Below are 16334 nucleotides of genomic sequence, written 5' to 3'. Positions count from 1 at the left end.
TTCCGTGGTGTTGGAGATAGACCAGAGGGTGGTGGAACCTGTGGAGACACCTGAAGTGGACCTTAGCCATCTGAATGACCATGAAAGTAAAGCAATACAGCAAGTGGTGAGTAATTTTTCTCATTTGTTTTCAGAAAAACCAGGAAACTGCCAAATCGTGACTCACAAGATTCAATTAAATGCCGAAAAACCTTGTAGGACTAAACCGTATCGTTATGATAAACAAAAAGACCTAATCATCGAAGAACATATTCAGGAGATGTTAAAGAATAAAATAATAACGCCCATAAATAGTGAGTACGCGAGTCCAGTCGTACTATGTAGGAAAAAGAACGAGTTTCCTCCTTCGGATAAAAGGGCTTGGAGGTTTGCTATTGATTACAGAAAACTAAATAGTATTACAAAATTTCCAGTTTACCCTTTGCCGGTTATAGACGAGATCATTAGACAGATCAAATCGACAAGATATATGTCTACTTTGGACTTAACGTCTGGCTACTATCAAATAGCTATGAGACCCGAAGATATACATAAAACCGAGTTTATAACAAAATCGGGCACTTATGCATTTTTACGCATGCCCTTTGGGTTGTGTGGGGCCCCATCAACATTCCAGAGAGCTATGGACATTGTTCTAAAGCCTGCCCTAGGAAAATCAACTTTAATTTATCTAGATGATATAATTATAACGAGTAGTACGTTGGAACAACACATTAATGACCTCGAACAAGTTTTTAAATTATTAAAAGAGGCCGGTCTTACAATTAACGCCTCAAAATGCAAGTTCGCAACTAAAGAACTTAAATATCTCGGTTATAAAATTTCGCAAAAGGGTATAGAAACGCAAGATTCAAAAATAAAAGCTATTAAGAATTTCCCACCGCCCAACACCGCCAAGAAACTTTCGTCTTTCCTTGGATTATGTTCTTACTATCGATCTTTCATAAAAGATTTCGCTAATATTGTTGAACCACTCTTAGTAATCAAAAGAAAAAAGAGTAAATTTACGTGGATAGCGGAAGCTAACACAGCTTTTGAAAGATTAAAAGAAGCGCTTATTAATGTCCCTGTTTTAAAATTCCCTGAGGGGGACGAAAACCTGGAAATTGCAGCAGATGCGTCAGACTATGCGGTGGGTGCGGTTCTTATGCAAAATAACCATCCGCTGGCATTTTTTAGTAAAACATTGAATCAGACAGAAAGGAATTATACAGCTACAGAAAGAGAAACATTAGCCGTATTAATGGCTGTACACAAATTTCGAGTTTATTTCGGCAAATCGCCAGTAACAGTCTTTTCGGATCATGCGGCTGTTGGTAGACTTTACTCGGGAAAAAACCTAACGCCCAGGTTAATAAGATGGGCTTTAAAACTCCAAGAATATAATATCACAATAAAATATAAACCGGGTAAGGAAAACAATGTAGCTGACGCACTTTCTCGTATAAAACTGGACGACGAAGGAAATGAACTTAAATGCGCTGTGTTGACTTCAAAAATTTTAGATTCTAGAGATACGGTTATTACTGAACTGAAAGCTGATCCTGAATTTGGAAATATCTATGCTTATTTGAAAGACCCCGAAAGCTTTGAGCATACAGATATCGATGCGATAAGAAATAGAGCAAAAAACTATGAAATAATAGATAATTTATTATTCTATACGAAAACAACAAACGAAAATCTTGAGTATAAGCCAGTCATCCCAGCCTCGCTTCGATTAAGCATTTTGAAGGAGTTGCACGAAGAAAAAACAGCGGGCCACCTCGGGGTCAGAAAGACTATAAAAAGGGTACGCGAGGCGGTATATTTCCCGCAATTATACAAAATAGTAACGGCGTATGTCAGGTCCTGCAATCAATGTCAGTTAATAAATGATATTAATTACAGCCCGGCCGGGTATTTAAATAGCATTCGCGCTACATTTCCGAATGAAATTTTAGGCATAGATCTCCTTGGTCCCTTCCCCCAGAGCGAGTTAAATAAAAATCGTTTTCTTTTAGTAATAGTAGATCATTTTTCAAAATGGATAGAAATTGTTCCACTTAAACGCGCGTCAGCCAAAACAGTCGCAGATGCATTCTTACACAGATACATTTTAAAATATGGTGCACCGATAAAAGTCATTAGCGATAACGGAAAACAATTCATTAGTCAAATATTTGAAAACATATGCAATGGACTTGGCATACGCCATATCAAAATGGTTCCGTATAGACCACAAGCTAATATAGCAGAAAGAGTTAATAAAAACATTGTAAAAATAATTCGCAGTTACGTTAGCACACATCACAAGCGCTGGGATGGCTACATAAATGAATTAGCTTATGCTTTAAGAACGGCACATCATGATACTACGGGAAAAACTCCAGCAGAATTATTTTTAGGCAGAAAGTTAATTACGCCTTTAGATAAATTATTCTTTGTGCAACAAAGAGAGCAGGAGTTTAAACAAAAAGATGTGCAAAAGTTGATTGATCAGGCGCTTAAAACCTTGGATACGGCAAGAAATAGGCAGAAACTTTATTATGATAGAAAACGCCGCGAAGCAGATTTTAAAGTTTGGATAAAGTACTGAAGCGGAAATTTTCTTTATCAAGTGCCCCAGACAATTTTATGGCAAAGCTAGCTCCAAAGTTTGAAGGCCCCTATGTAATTCAGAAAATCAAAGGGGTAGTATTATATCTTAAGAACGACAGAGGGGAAATCTGTAAAGCAAGTCCCGACCAGGTGAAAAAATACTATAATCCAAATGATTTTGAAATCCTTAAAAGTTTCTTGCAGGACTCAAGTCTAAACGAAATAGAAGGGCCAGAGACTACAACAACTATTCCACCACCCAAGAAACAGAGAACTGAAGAGAGACCTAGCACTTCTACAACCCGGACGTCGGTATCAAAAAGAAAAAATGATTTTCAAACTCCGGCGTTTAAGAAAAACAAAAATACAGATGAACCGGGTAAAGAAACCGTGGTAAAGAGAAAAACACCACCTACAAAGGATAGCAGGAGAAATTACACATCAAGGAGAACGCGCACACGGCCACAGAGTCAGGTGCCAGCAAGGCCGCCGTTCCGGAAACTGAAACGCCAGCAGGAGGCACAAAAATACGAGGAACAGAAGAAATTCAAGAAGGACTCCAGACCGGAGGACATCAAGACCAGCCGTCCCAGGCAGAAACGGAAAGGCCAACAACCAGACGATTACTCCGTCAAGAGGCCAGCATGTAGAGGACGCAAAAGAAAAAGCAACGTGGACGACACTCGGAGATCAATAAGGAGAAGATTGACATCCATGAAACCTCTAACTTGGGATCAATTTTGCCAAAAACGGATGACGGAGTTTCAAGCATCGAAAACTCAAAGATAAGTTAAAACCTTCTATAAATTTTTTTTCTCTTTTGTTCCGAAATGTTATGCATAAGTACGAAGTTCTATGTTTTGACGAAAGTCAATATGTCTCGGTTGAGACTTAGTTTTGTTTTACTTTATTTAGCTAAGGCAAAAGTATTATTTTCTTTAAGTGTACAAGCATTTTCTGTTGGTCGAAAGACTAGTTCTGTTATGTTAAAGCCAAAATTTGGCCGAAGATAAAAATAACTTCGTATTCTTGTATTAATAAGAATTTTACTTTCAGTGCCGCCAGCTTGGCGAAGAATGAGTAAAGTAAAAATTTATTTTCTCTTATTCATTTTATGAGAAATTGTAAAAAGCATATGTATTAAAAATTTGTAAATGTATGTAAATACTTGAAGGTTATATAAAAGTAGAATTTAGTCTAGAAGCATAAAATTGTAGATGCTAAAAGTGAATGCTTAAAAGCAATGAAGTCAAAATTTAAGTAGTAAATTGTAGATAAAGTCATGCTTTAGAGCGAAAGCCTGCATGTTTAAAGATGAATGAGGGGGAAGTTAGAATGAATGTGTTTTGTAGGGTTCTCCATCTACATTTGAATTTTTAAGACTATTAAAGTAGCTCATTGAGTTGTAGAATATCGAGTAAGGTGTGTCTATTTGGTCGTTGAATTCTAACAAATCATGGTGGTTAGGGGAAGTGTTGTAAGACTAAAACACGAATATTCCCGTTTGACACCACACACGGTGGAGAGCCAGGGTAAAGTTAAATTAATGCTTGAAATATTGAATGAATGTGAAGTAAGCAATAACTAAGAAAAACGAATCGTTTAAAAACAAAAATTTATTGTGTCAAGAAAGTGTAAATTATAATGTATTTAGAAAGATACTGATACTTATTCCTTCCAGATGCTGGAAGGAAAGACCAAGATTGATTGATGAAGTCCAGGAAAAGTTGCTGTAAGAAGAAAGCTTTCTAACGAGCAACAGAATTTTAGTATATAATTGTTACATAAGATTTTTTTTTTTTTGTGTGTGTGTGTGTGTAAACGAGGTTCTCGCCAGTTAGTTCAGAATTAGAGAAACTTACAACAGGTCGTTTGTAGGACCTGCTTCCAAGTTTTCCAAATTCTGGCAGCGGCAAATGTAGGGTTTATATTTATTTTAACTAACATTTATTTTAAGTTTAAACTATCTTTCCTGTCAAGCTTTACTTTCCCCTGGAACTGCCAATGCCAGAATATGTAAATTTGAGTAGAACGCGCAAGCATTCAAATTATCAGCGGAAGTAGTATGATTTAAATAGAAGGAAACGAGTTCGGTGAGAGAGTTATTCTTACTTCGCGAGCGCGGAGGTAGAAATCGAGAATTAAAGAACCCCGCGTTGCGGCCTATGTGCTTGGCGGGAAGTAGTTGCAATTGTTCCAGTGAGCTTCAAGTCTGCTGAATTAGCTGCGGTATTTGTAAAACGCGGTGAGTTAGTTATTTTAGAGAGCCTCGTAGTTAGAATCTTGTCTTTACTTTCTTATCAGGTTATTATTTTTATTTGACTGCCAAGTTGGCACAGTCTGTAAGCGTCAAGAGGACGCAATTGTAATTTATTACGTTGAATAAAAAGGGACTTAAACCCTTCACAAGGCTCTATCTTTTATACAAGCTTTCACAGTCACCTCTTGGTTGCGTGCAAGTTGGAGGCGCGCAACGTTAGAAATTATCGCTGTATTTTATGTTATTACAAGATATTTATATTATTGCATATTATTATAACCAAAAAGAAAGGTGCGCAACTACATGTTATAGCAGTCCCATATATAAAATTTTAACGTTTTGAGGCTACTCGTTTTTGAGTAAATTTCGCTTCTGTCAATTGCACAGTAATTCATTACAGATATATTTTTTATAATTACTTTATATATAATCGAAAAGTTGTGTAAAATTCTAAATTTTAATTATAGTTTGTAAAAGTGTAAGACTTAATTCGTAGTATAGGAAATTATGTAACTTTACCTAGTAACACAGAGGCCAAGAATGTCCGGTTCGTTGAAGTATCGGTAATCTCAGCTAAAAATTATCGGGGCTATCGACAGGTGCTGTGTCTACAGTTGTGACAGAAAATAATATTCCCTGCAAAACGCCCTCTGTAGTACACAAACTTGGGAAGGAAATGAAATTTACTGGCAGAGCCAGAAAGACATTACAGAGAATTGTTTTATCAAAAAGGAAAACTACCGTAAAAAAGGTGACTTTTGAACATAATAAGCTTCTATAGAACCCAGTTTTGACAAATATAGTATAAAGGGAGATTATATATATGTATATATATATCACAGTATCACAGCCACTTTTAAGCGGAAGCATTAAGAATTTTCTTTTTACCTTGTTTTCTAATTTTTGCAGCTCAATGCGCAAAATTCTTGACCACAAAGGTCTTTTGAGTTTGTTCTCCTTTCTTTAATTATATATATATATATATATATATATAACACTTATGGCAGATCTTCCGTTTCAAAATCTCTTGTTTAAAAGACACTAGTATAAATGTAAAACAGAGATTTCAATGACATTAGGAACATAAAACGTGGAATATTGTTTAATGGAAACAAATACTGTTTTAAGATGAGTCATGTTTTACACTATTTCTCATCTTTGGATCATTTTATGCGCTATGAATATGGCAGAAGCTTATGATCCAGTCTGTCGCTTCCTATGATAAAACATGGTGGTGGTTCAGCTAAGCTTTGAGTAGTTATATTGTGGTTTGCAATTATTCAACTATCACCTTATAAGAAAGAATAAATATCATTAATCCTATTAAGCGCTCGTGTCCATTTAGTAGCCTAGATACAGTTTCCTATTGGTAGCACTATTCCTATTGGTATTCCTGTGGTCACCTTCACCGTAGTCAAGTTTTCCTGTCGCAGGTGAAAAATATAAAATGACACCAAATTTAAATATCGTAGAGGTATGCCAAAAATGCTCTTATTACACAACATGTTAGCTATATAATTCTTCATATTTTAAGTGTTTTCGTTATTTTTAAACAATCCCCACATATTGTGTAATGGGGCCCACCAGCGGCCGAGCGGTAAAGTCGCTGAACACTGGTAGTTCGGTCCGAGGTTCGATTCAAGAACGGGCTGGCTGCATGGGTGTTTTCGTGGTTTTCCCCATGTGTAACGTGTATACGAGCCAGTTTCCCTTAGAAAGTCCTCCACGAAGGCATCCCTCCTCTTAGGCAGATAGCCCCCGAGGCTTTGCCGTAATCACACACACACACACACACACACACACACACATATTGTGTAATGAAACTAATAAAATTAGAATGTAAGGCAAAAATTGAAATCATATCTAAAACAGAATACTCTTATGTCATCCTTTTGTTTTTTTTTGAAGACGACAGGTATATTTTGAAATATTAATACTTTTTTTACTTATAATGGTCGTTGGTTGGAGGTTTCAGCATACTTCAAAGCAATTTGCTTCCCTAAAATTCGAGTTCTTCCTTTTAGTTTTTTATATTCATTTTCGTGAAATTGGTTGATTAATAATCTCAATTCTATCTCAAAAATCATCACCAACTTCGGATAATTTTTGAAAAATCATTTTACTTACCAGAAATTTATAAATGGATTTGCAGTCCTGTTGCTTTAAGAAAATACGACGACTGCACGAAAATGCTAGTGTCACCATATAGCAGATCGACAATTCGGGATACCAAATTGTTCCTCTTCCTTCACATTTCCCTGACCTTTTCCAACAGATTTCCATTTTTTGTCCGCAGTTAAGCCTTTTTCCCCTTCCAGGAAATATTTTACCTTCAAGACATCCATTTATTGGGCATTGTAGGACTTCATCACTTCCAGATATCGATTTTCAGACACTGATTTTCAGAAATATAAATGGCTTTGCCACACGCGGCAATAATACGTTGATAGTTCTAAAGTTTATTTTGATGAAGCTGCCATTCATTTTCTTTTTATTCTCTTCGTTCATAATTACGCTTAAAGTCAGACATTTCATTTGCTGTAGTTCAATATTATCATTTCGCAAACCATTATTTTCTTCTTTGAGTTATTTTATTTCTTTTAAAAGTTGGTCGTATTCTAATGATTTTCCTGATTCTTCTGATGTTGTTATCATCAACATCAATATCATTCATCAGTGAATGGGAATGTTTCTAAGAAAGAAATTAAACGCATTTTTCTTTCACGTTTTAATTGTCGTTCATATCGTTTTGATGATTTTCTTTTTTGAATATTTGGCAAATTCACAGAGGGTATTGCTTCGTCTTTTAAAATTTTGCGAGGAGGTAATCCTAGAAGCTCATTTCGCCAATCCCTTTGATAATCCTCTTCTTTAAAATGTATCGAGCAAATGGTCCAATTTTCAGTTTTAAACACATCTGCTCGTTTGCAAGCAGATATCCAAAGGTCTGCGATTTTTTTGTTTTTCGGAAACCTATGATAACTTATTTCTTTTCCTTTAGTCTTTGCATTATAATTCTTGCATGTAGCTATAGCACATCCAGATGGCATTGTTAATGACACTTAATTTAATTTTTACTTATGATAAACAGTTTTATCATAACTCACTTGGCTCGCTTGGGTAACTAACCAGATGTACTTGCGTCTTTACTTCTCAATCTACTATGAGTTAAATGACATCACTGAATGGACAACGATGAATTATTCAACTCAATAACTCAACTGCGCGGAAGAGATCAACCTTGTTTGTCAACTAAGGTTGGTCCTAATTATTCCAGATACTGCAAGTCTTGAATTTTAGAATTACACGCTTTATGACAGAGTATCCGAAATATTAGTCTCTCATGTAAAAATTGAAATTCGTTATAGATGATAATGAAATTATTAATATTGTGAAGTAATACCGAAGAATTGTTAAATTTGTAATTCACAATTGATGATAGTACTGATTTTTATTATTATGGAAAATAATTCCTTCTTATTCTTCATTTATTTATTTTCATATATACTTACGCGCAATATATTCTTAGATCAACCTCTCTTCCTATGCTCAGAGATTCGTTATGCGATTTGAAACAGCTGCAGTTATCAAGTATTTCACCTCTGGCTGCACTCAAAAGACCTATAAGAAGTAAATTCAAAAATTATTAGATGTGATAAAGAAACAGTTTCGTCAACGACAAACACTGAGGAGATTGCTCAACTGATATTAAAAAAAATGCTCAAAAAAGGTTTAGTTCGAGTATCTTATTTTATTATTAATATAAGTTTATTTCTTTAAATATACTAAGCATAACTGTATACCTTCAATAATAACATTCCTCGAAATAAAGTAACTAATTCTATAAAGCAGTTTCAACACTGTGGGTGGAAGGGTGGTGTACGTACGTGGTATAATTTAGCTCTTTTATCTATTGCAAATATTTTAATTTGTTAAACATTCATTATGCTCTAATAAGTTAAATACAAAATATTCATATTGCTACATGCACATTTCATAGAAAGAGTAATGCATAGCTTTTTTTACCCAACTATAAATCCATCTGAAGCTATTTTATCCCCAAAATAAGTAGTAAATGTGAAAGCTTTTGTTTCGTAGTTTTTCTGCATATATTCTGAAGGCAAAATGATATAGATTTATTTTCAGACTTTATTTAATCTCTTTTTTTAAAGCTTCTTTTACTTTTTTAGCGATATCCAAGTATTTAAAATCAAATATTAAATATATTTAATCCAACATTGTAAAAACTTGCTTATTTAAAGTATATGTAAGTGAAATGTAGACAATATATTTACTCAAGTAAACAAAGCTTCTACTTCGAAATTTAATAGGTGATTATTTTCCTTGATAAGTATTCTAAAAATTTTAATATAGTTATAATTTTTAAAAATAGCTTATTTTTTGTTTTTATTTTGTACTTTTTATTATTTATTCATATGTTGGATTGCTTCTGTTTTACATGTTTTTTTTTTTTTTTTTTTACTTGGTCCACTTAATTTGGAAATTATTTGATTTGTAAGCTTTTTTGCTTGTTTGTAATTTTGATGCTATAAATTTAAAAAAATTAACCCGGCCTGTATGGCTTCAAAATATGCATAGTTAAATTTGTTTTATGTATTGGATTGCTTATACACTGAAGTGACAAAAGTCATGGGATACCTCCTAATATTTTGTCGGTCCTCCTTTTGCCCGGCGAAGTGCAGCAACTCGACGTGGCATGGACTCAACAAGTCGTTGGAAGTCCCCTGCAGGAATATTGAGCCATGCTGCCTCTATAGACGTCCATAATTGTGAAAGTGTTGACGGTGCAGGGTTTTGGGCACGAAATGACCTCTCGATGATGTCCCATAAATGTTCGATGGGATTCATGTCCGGCGATCTAGGTAGCCAGATCATTCGCTGGAATTGTCCAGAATGTTCTTCTAACCAATCGCGAACAGTTGTGAACAGTTTGAACAGACATGGCGCATTGTCATCCATAAAAATCCCATCGTTGTTTGAGTACGTGAAGTTCATAAATGGCTGTAAGTGGCTGAAGGTATCCATTTCCAGTCAATGATCGGTTCAGCTGCACCAGAGGACCGAGTCCATGCCATGTAGAAACAGCCCAGACCATTATGGAACCACCACGAGCTTGAACAGTGCCTTGTTGACAACTTGGGTCCATAGCTTCGTGGGGTCTGCGCCACACTCGAACCCTACCATCAGCTCTTACTAACTGAATTCGTGACTCATCTGACCAAGCCACGGTTTTCCATTCGTTTAGGGACCAACCGATATGCTCACGAGCCCACGAGAGTCGCTGCAGGCGATGTCGTGCTGTCAGTAAAGGCACTCGAGTCGGTTTTCTGCTGGCATAGCCCAAGGAAGACAAATTTCGCCGCACTGTCCTATCGGACACGTCCCTCGTACGTCCCACATTGATTTCTGAGGTTATTTGACGCAGTGTTGCTTGTCTGTGAATATTGACAACTCTACGCAGACGTCGCTGGTCTCGGTCATTAAGTGCAGGTGGTCGGCCACTGCGCTGCCCATGGTGAGATGTTATGCCTGAAATTAGATACTCTCGGCACACTCTTGACACTGTGGATCTCGGAATGTTGAATTCCCTAACGATATCCGAAATGGAATGACCCATGCGTCTAGTTCCAACTACCATTCCGCGTTCAAAGTCTGTTAATTCTCGTCGTGCGGCCATAATCACGTCAAAGCCTCTTCACATGAATAACTTGAACATAAATGAAAGCCCTGCCAAAGCATTTCACATTTATACATTTTGTACGCGATACTACTCTGTATATTTGTACGCGATACATCTGTATATTTGCATATTGCTATCCCATGACTTTTGTCACTTCAGTGTATTTGTATGGGTTGTTTATTGGGCTCGATCTGCTCAAAATAATATTTTTATGCTTTTTAAAATTTGTTTATGTTTTTGATACTATAAATTTGCAATTTTTACAATGCTTGCTTCGGATGTGGGTGTTCGATTAATAAAAACCCAGATTACTTTATTAATCCATTGATTGTTTTCCTGACATTATTTTATAAACTTAAATTTGCGTTGTCATTGATTCAGAAACAGACTGATTTATTTACTTTCTTCGTTGTACCAACTTTCTGATAACGATGTAGTGAAAGATGTAAATTTCTTATTTTATTTTTGATTCTGGCATGTTTTGGCACACATTTCCATTTTTTTCTTGCAGTTTGCCATCTTGCTTCATCTTTGGTTTTTTTGCACATGGTTTACTCCGAATAAAATAGGAAATGAATTATAAACGTACTATTTATTTTAGTGTATTTTGCATTATTACCACCACTTGTTGCTGCTTTCAGCGTGAAACTGGATTAGGTTTTGAACTGCGTTTTACTTTGTGTGCATTTTACTTTGTTTTTTTAAATGTGTTTATACATTTACATACATGTATGTATAATAATTAAATCATAAAAAGTGATTCTAATAGGAAATGCATATATCAAAATTGAAAAAAAATTACACAATAAAATTAATAAACATAATAAAATTGATATAAAATACACTCTTTGGGGAGAAGAAGCACCCTTAAGAAAGTACCCTGATCATTTCGAAATTTTACATGCAAATTTCTTCATACCAAGTATAAATTTTCAAGACCAATGATGTGTTAATTTCGGTCATAGCGCGCATTTCTATTGCGCACCTAACACCATATAACACAAGTAACAATTGCGAATGGTTTATATTAATCAAGAAAACCCTCTTATTTAAAGAAACTGTGCGCAAGACATGCTATATTGAAATGCTTACAGTGAAAATTGCTTATCCGCAGTACCGCTTCTGAAATACCGCCATGTCAGTGTTAATTTTTTATTGTCAGTGATAAATTTGATTTAATCTAACTAAACAACTTGACTTTACCATCATGCATATTCGCCTTCGGATGTACGGTGCTCTAGCACCTTTACCTTATGAAATAATGCTAGTAGCCTTAGGGCAATACTTTGAATAAACTTATTTAAAATCTGTGTAGACAGATGAAGTTAAATGAGTATCTCGCGCCTATATATTGTATGTGTACATAAATCTAATTACTGTTTTCAAAGGAGATAATATATTAAATAGTCTACTGCTAAATAATATATATATAATACACACACACACAGATATATATATATATCTCTGTGTGTGTGTGTGTATGCATAAATGTAAAACAAATTCTTTAAAAATACTTTAACAAAATTTATTTTCGTTTAACAATATGTCATTTTTATTATTAATAACATTTCCTTTTAATGGTATAATACACGTATATTGGTTTCCACAAATTAAGGAAAAATCACAAAAATAGCGATAACTCGTCCAAAGATAAGCCAATTTGTATAAAATTTGAATATGTAGTCAAATAAGAGTTGTTGAGTATGAAAATTAGTGGCGCTGCAAGTGGAATGCGTCATTTACGAGGAGCATAAAATTGCATGTGTGAGAGAAATCCTGTAAATTTCGATGTGATATTGAGATGCAAAATCTGGGGTAGCCAGTTTGTAACAATGATCTCCAAACATCATTGCGATGGGGAGCTATTGAGAGACTAGTGGCAAGACAAAGTCAGTCAGAGGTATCCAGATGGCTTTGTTTCTTTTCGCCATCGACAGAACAACTGGCCCACTGGGTTATGTACTACAATTCAGCTTGTTTTCCCGTCGATGGAAAATTGTGAGTCCTGTGGTTCATAGATTTTGGCAGCAATTCCTAAGCACATTCTGGAGGTTCTGCCAAGGACGGCCAACGGCTAGGACGAGCGCGATGACCGATATTTGTTGTTATGCACACCAAGGAATAGAACAGCATCTCCTATTCAACTCAGATCTTCCCTTGCTGTAGCCCGCAGAAGGTTGGTGTCAATGTGAGCTGTGCGTAGAAGGCTTCGTTAAGGAAGTCTGTACGTGATGCAACCTGTTATTTGCGTGCGCTCACGTCATGTTGTGGAAGGGAACGTTTGAGGAGGGAACGCCAATATATGCACTGGACGGCTGATCAGTGGAGGGTTGTTCTCTTTATAAATGAGTCCACGTTTAGCCTCAAAAGCGATAGTAGACGTTATTTGATTTGGAGAGGACATAGAACTCGTTTTCGTCCCTCAAACATTCGTAAAAGACATGCATTTGGCGAAGGCAGTGTCTGTGTTTGAGGTGGTATCCTTTTGGGTGGAAGCACAGACCTCCAGATCTTTCCACTTGAACCGTGAGTGCTCAGGCCTACAGAGACGACATCCTTGATGCTTATGTGCGCTCTTATGCCAGGGGAATAGGTGCCTGCTATAGGACGACAATTCTAGAGCGCACAGGGCTCGCATCGTCGATGATTATCTTCATCAGCAAACAATTCAGAGCATGGAGTGGTCAGCTCGATCACAGGAACTGAATCCTATCGTGCCTGTTTGAGATGCTTTAGAACGTATAACTGCTCTTAATCACCTTCTTCAGACCCTTGCCATGCTTTCAACTTCTTTGCAAGAGCAATGGCTCTCACTTCCTACGGAATTGATAGACCGCATAATTAACAGCATCGCATATAGCTGTATGTGTTGTATGATTCCAGGGTAGATCATACTCCATGTTGAAGGTAATTTTCCTATGCCAAACTGACACATCCGATTTGTTCATTTTATACATATGCTACTTTCTATAACACCATAATTGTCTGTTGATATCTTTTCATGTAATTTTATACCTTACTATGTGATGTATACTATGATTCAGTTTCATTAAATTCTACATGTAACTTTTTAAGTAACCGCCATTTCTGTGATTTTTCTTTAGTTAATGACAACCAGTGTAGTGTGTTTGTTTTCAATAAGCACGAAATGTATTACATATTTTGGTACTTACGTATTTTCCAATATACTATTTTCCAAAAAGAAAATCTGTTGTCCTACAGTGTGATTTAATGCCTGAATTGGGTAAGCGTGGCATCACAATATATTCATTAGATCTTTGCTTTGATTTTACGCAACCCTTATTAATCCTCGAAAGGTAGTTTAGCTATTGATTTTCTAATTATTAAATAAAAAGCGATCTTTTCCTTCCGAACTTCTGCCAAAATGACTAGTGCAAGTTTCAGATCATGCTTATTTAGGATTTTTATATGCTATATCTGCAATTTGTATTTGTTAATTATCTATAAGGAGAAATCTGTTCCTTCAAGCTTCGTTAGAAGGCCTGGTGCAGGCTTCATCAGACCTCCACCAAATTTCCTAGTCGACGAGGAAATAAATAAGTACTTAACTTACTTATTTCCTCGTCGACCGTCCCGTCGAAATAAGTAAGTACTTTAATAACAAGTTTTAGTTTTAACGGTATTAATTATTGCATAAGTTATTTATATCTTTCAGCAATATTCATACAGGTGCAACCTTATGTAATGCCTTGTTACAGATGTTGCAAACAGAATTTTGGCTGTACGTTGAACTCGAAATAACGTTTACTTCCAAAAGTGCGAAGCTGGCTTCACTGTGGGATAAAGGTTCGTGGGTGGTTAAATAACTTTGGGGGAGGTGGATAGGACGAAAAGTGAACATTTGAGTAGTCTTTCCATACAAATATTAACTCTGGAAAAGGGAGTTACTTATGCGTACCTTTTGCATAAAATTATTTGCAAACTACTTTTTATTTTACAGTATTTTAGTACCCCAGTACCCCAAAGGGGCTATTAGTCTCGAAATGGGATTTTGCATCGAATCACCATAAATGCGTCGTTTCACTTTTCATTCGAGTCTGTTGCTATTCGGCAAAATGTAAGATATTTATCCTTCAAACTGAATCTGTGTGTTGTGGATTAAGAAATTAAACTATCTGAAATTAACAGATGCAGTTCTTAAGAATATTCGGTTCTTACTTTTGAACCCGACTGATTTAAAATTTAAAATGCATTTAATTTAAGATCTGTCTAATTAAAAGTATTCGATACATTCCTAGAATGACGTTATATATACTTTTTGTTATTTATTTCATATTTTGTAAAAATTTAATGAATTTATGATTAACAAACTGAATGATTTAAAAGCGGCCAGTGGCTACTTAGTATAGAATAAAACACTTTTATCTCCAGTTCGCGAGACTGTCCATCGGAAATTCTGAAGATATGCTGTTTTTAAATATTTTGTAATTTCGCTGTTGAATTGAATTGGGTGTGGCGTAAGTGCAAAGAACGGGACTTTTAATAAATAAAGTTAACACATAGAAGGCTAATAATAAATAGACGAAAAAATTGTTTTGAAAGCCATCTTTCTAAGAAAACTGAACATTAATATAATGAACGGTAAAAAGACAAAAAAACAGAAAAATTTATTTCAACACTTAACGCTGCATTGGGGAATTCTAAGAGTGTACTATTATGCTGCTTTAAATTTTTTGTAATTTTGCTGCTGAATTGTATATGGTGTAAGTGCGAAGAAAAGAAAGCTTAATCTTTGCGAAGAAAATAATGTTTTGATGAAAATGAAGCTAAAAGGACAAAAAAGGAATGGGTTAGCAGGAGTAAGTGCAACAGCAGATTGATAGAATTCGAGCTTAGAAGAGAGAGTAAAAAACGTTAACAAAGCCTTTTGGGTGACCTTTAAAATATAACACCTTTCAGATTTTTTTAAAAATTTCCTTTTTACAATAATTATTTAATAGTTAATATAATATCTATGTGTACGCATTACTAATTTATAGTGTATAAAATATTATTTTCATACCTCCGGTCTTTTTATCTTAAAATTATTGAACTATTTACATTATTATTGCTTAAAAATTTATGATAACTTTCCATCAGTACTGAATTAGAAATAAGTCCTGTTATTTCGTTCATTGCGCTGAAAATGTACTCGTAAATTATTAAAAGCTTTAGTTTTCTTACATTTTTTTAGTATAACTTCCTTTTCAAGCAAATAATTACATAAAATGTATCGGAATGAATTATTAAAAAATTACTAAAAAATTATTGAAAATATTAACGTTGCTAAAGAAATATATATTATTATTTAAAAATGGAAATGAATTACATAAGAAAACACAACTAACTTTTAGTCTGTAACTCATACTAAATATTAAGTAACTGAGATTATTTTAACTTACTCAAGATTCTCGTTCAAATCCTGGTAATAGTAAACTAAATTACTGACATTTACAAGCCCACATTTCTTTTAATGAAAATGCTACAGATAATGTCAATAATAACAGTTTTAAAGGCTTGTCAAATATAATCAAAATGAAAGTCAAATGAACTTTTGGATTCAAAAAAAAAAAAAAAAAATAGTGCTTGCATTGCCATTTTACGATGAACTTCAACATTCTGAGAATTAAACTTACCTAATGAGAAGAAACATATTGTTACATAAAAGATGACTTTTGCCATTTCCAGATGTAAGCAGAAGCAAATGTTTCACAGCATAAAACTAAAAGAGTAGAAGAGACTACTTTATAAGTAGGCTGCTCGAAGTGAATCTGCTAACCTTGATCTGTGACA

The 16334-nt window shown here is 34.9% G+C and overlaps 1 protein-coding gene across 1 annotated transcript in view; it reads right to left on the bottom strand.

Annotated features, from left to right (window-relative positions):
- The window catches only part of LOC118200163 (uncharacterized), a 28605-nt gene extending 12271 nt beyond the window's left edge, over positions 1-16334 (bottom strand). The window contains exons 1-2 of the mRNA XM_085818761.1: positions 16178-16334; positions 8353-8461 (exon numbers count right to left, since the gene is read on the bottom strand). Of these exons, the coding sequence (XP_085674887.1) occupies positions 8353-8461; positions 16178-16223 (155 nt within the window). The 5' untranslated portion in view covers positions 16224-16334. The remainder of the gene's footprint in view (positions 1-8352; positions 8462-16177) is intronic.

Source organism: Stegodyphus dumicola, chromosome 6 (genome assembly GCF_044657685.1).
Source record: "Stegodyphus dumicola isolate Sdum_Otavi_A_Nest chromosome 6, ASM4465768v1".
NCBI classification, from domain to species: domain Eukaryota; kingdom Metazoa; phylum Arthropoda; class Arachnida; order Araneae; family Eresidae; genus Stegodyphus; species Stegodyphus dumicola.
The sequence above is the reverse complement of the archived record's forward strand: the minus strand, read 5'-3'. Positions and strand labels throughout refer to the sequence as shown.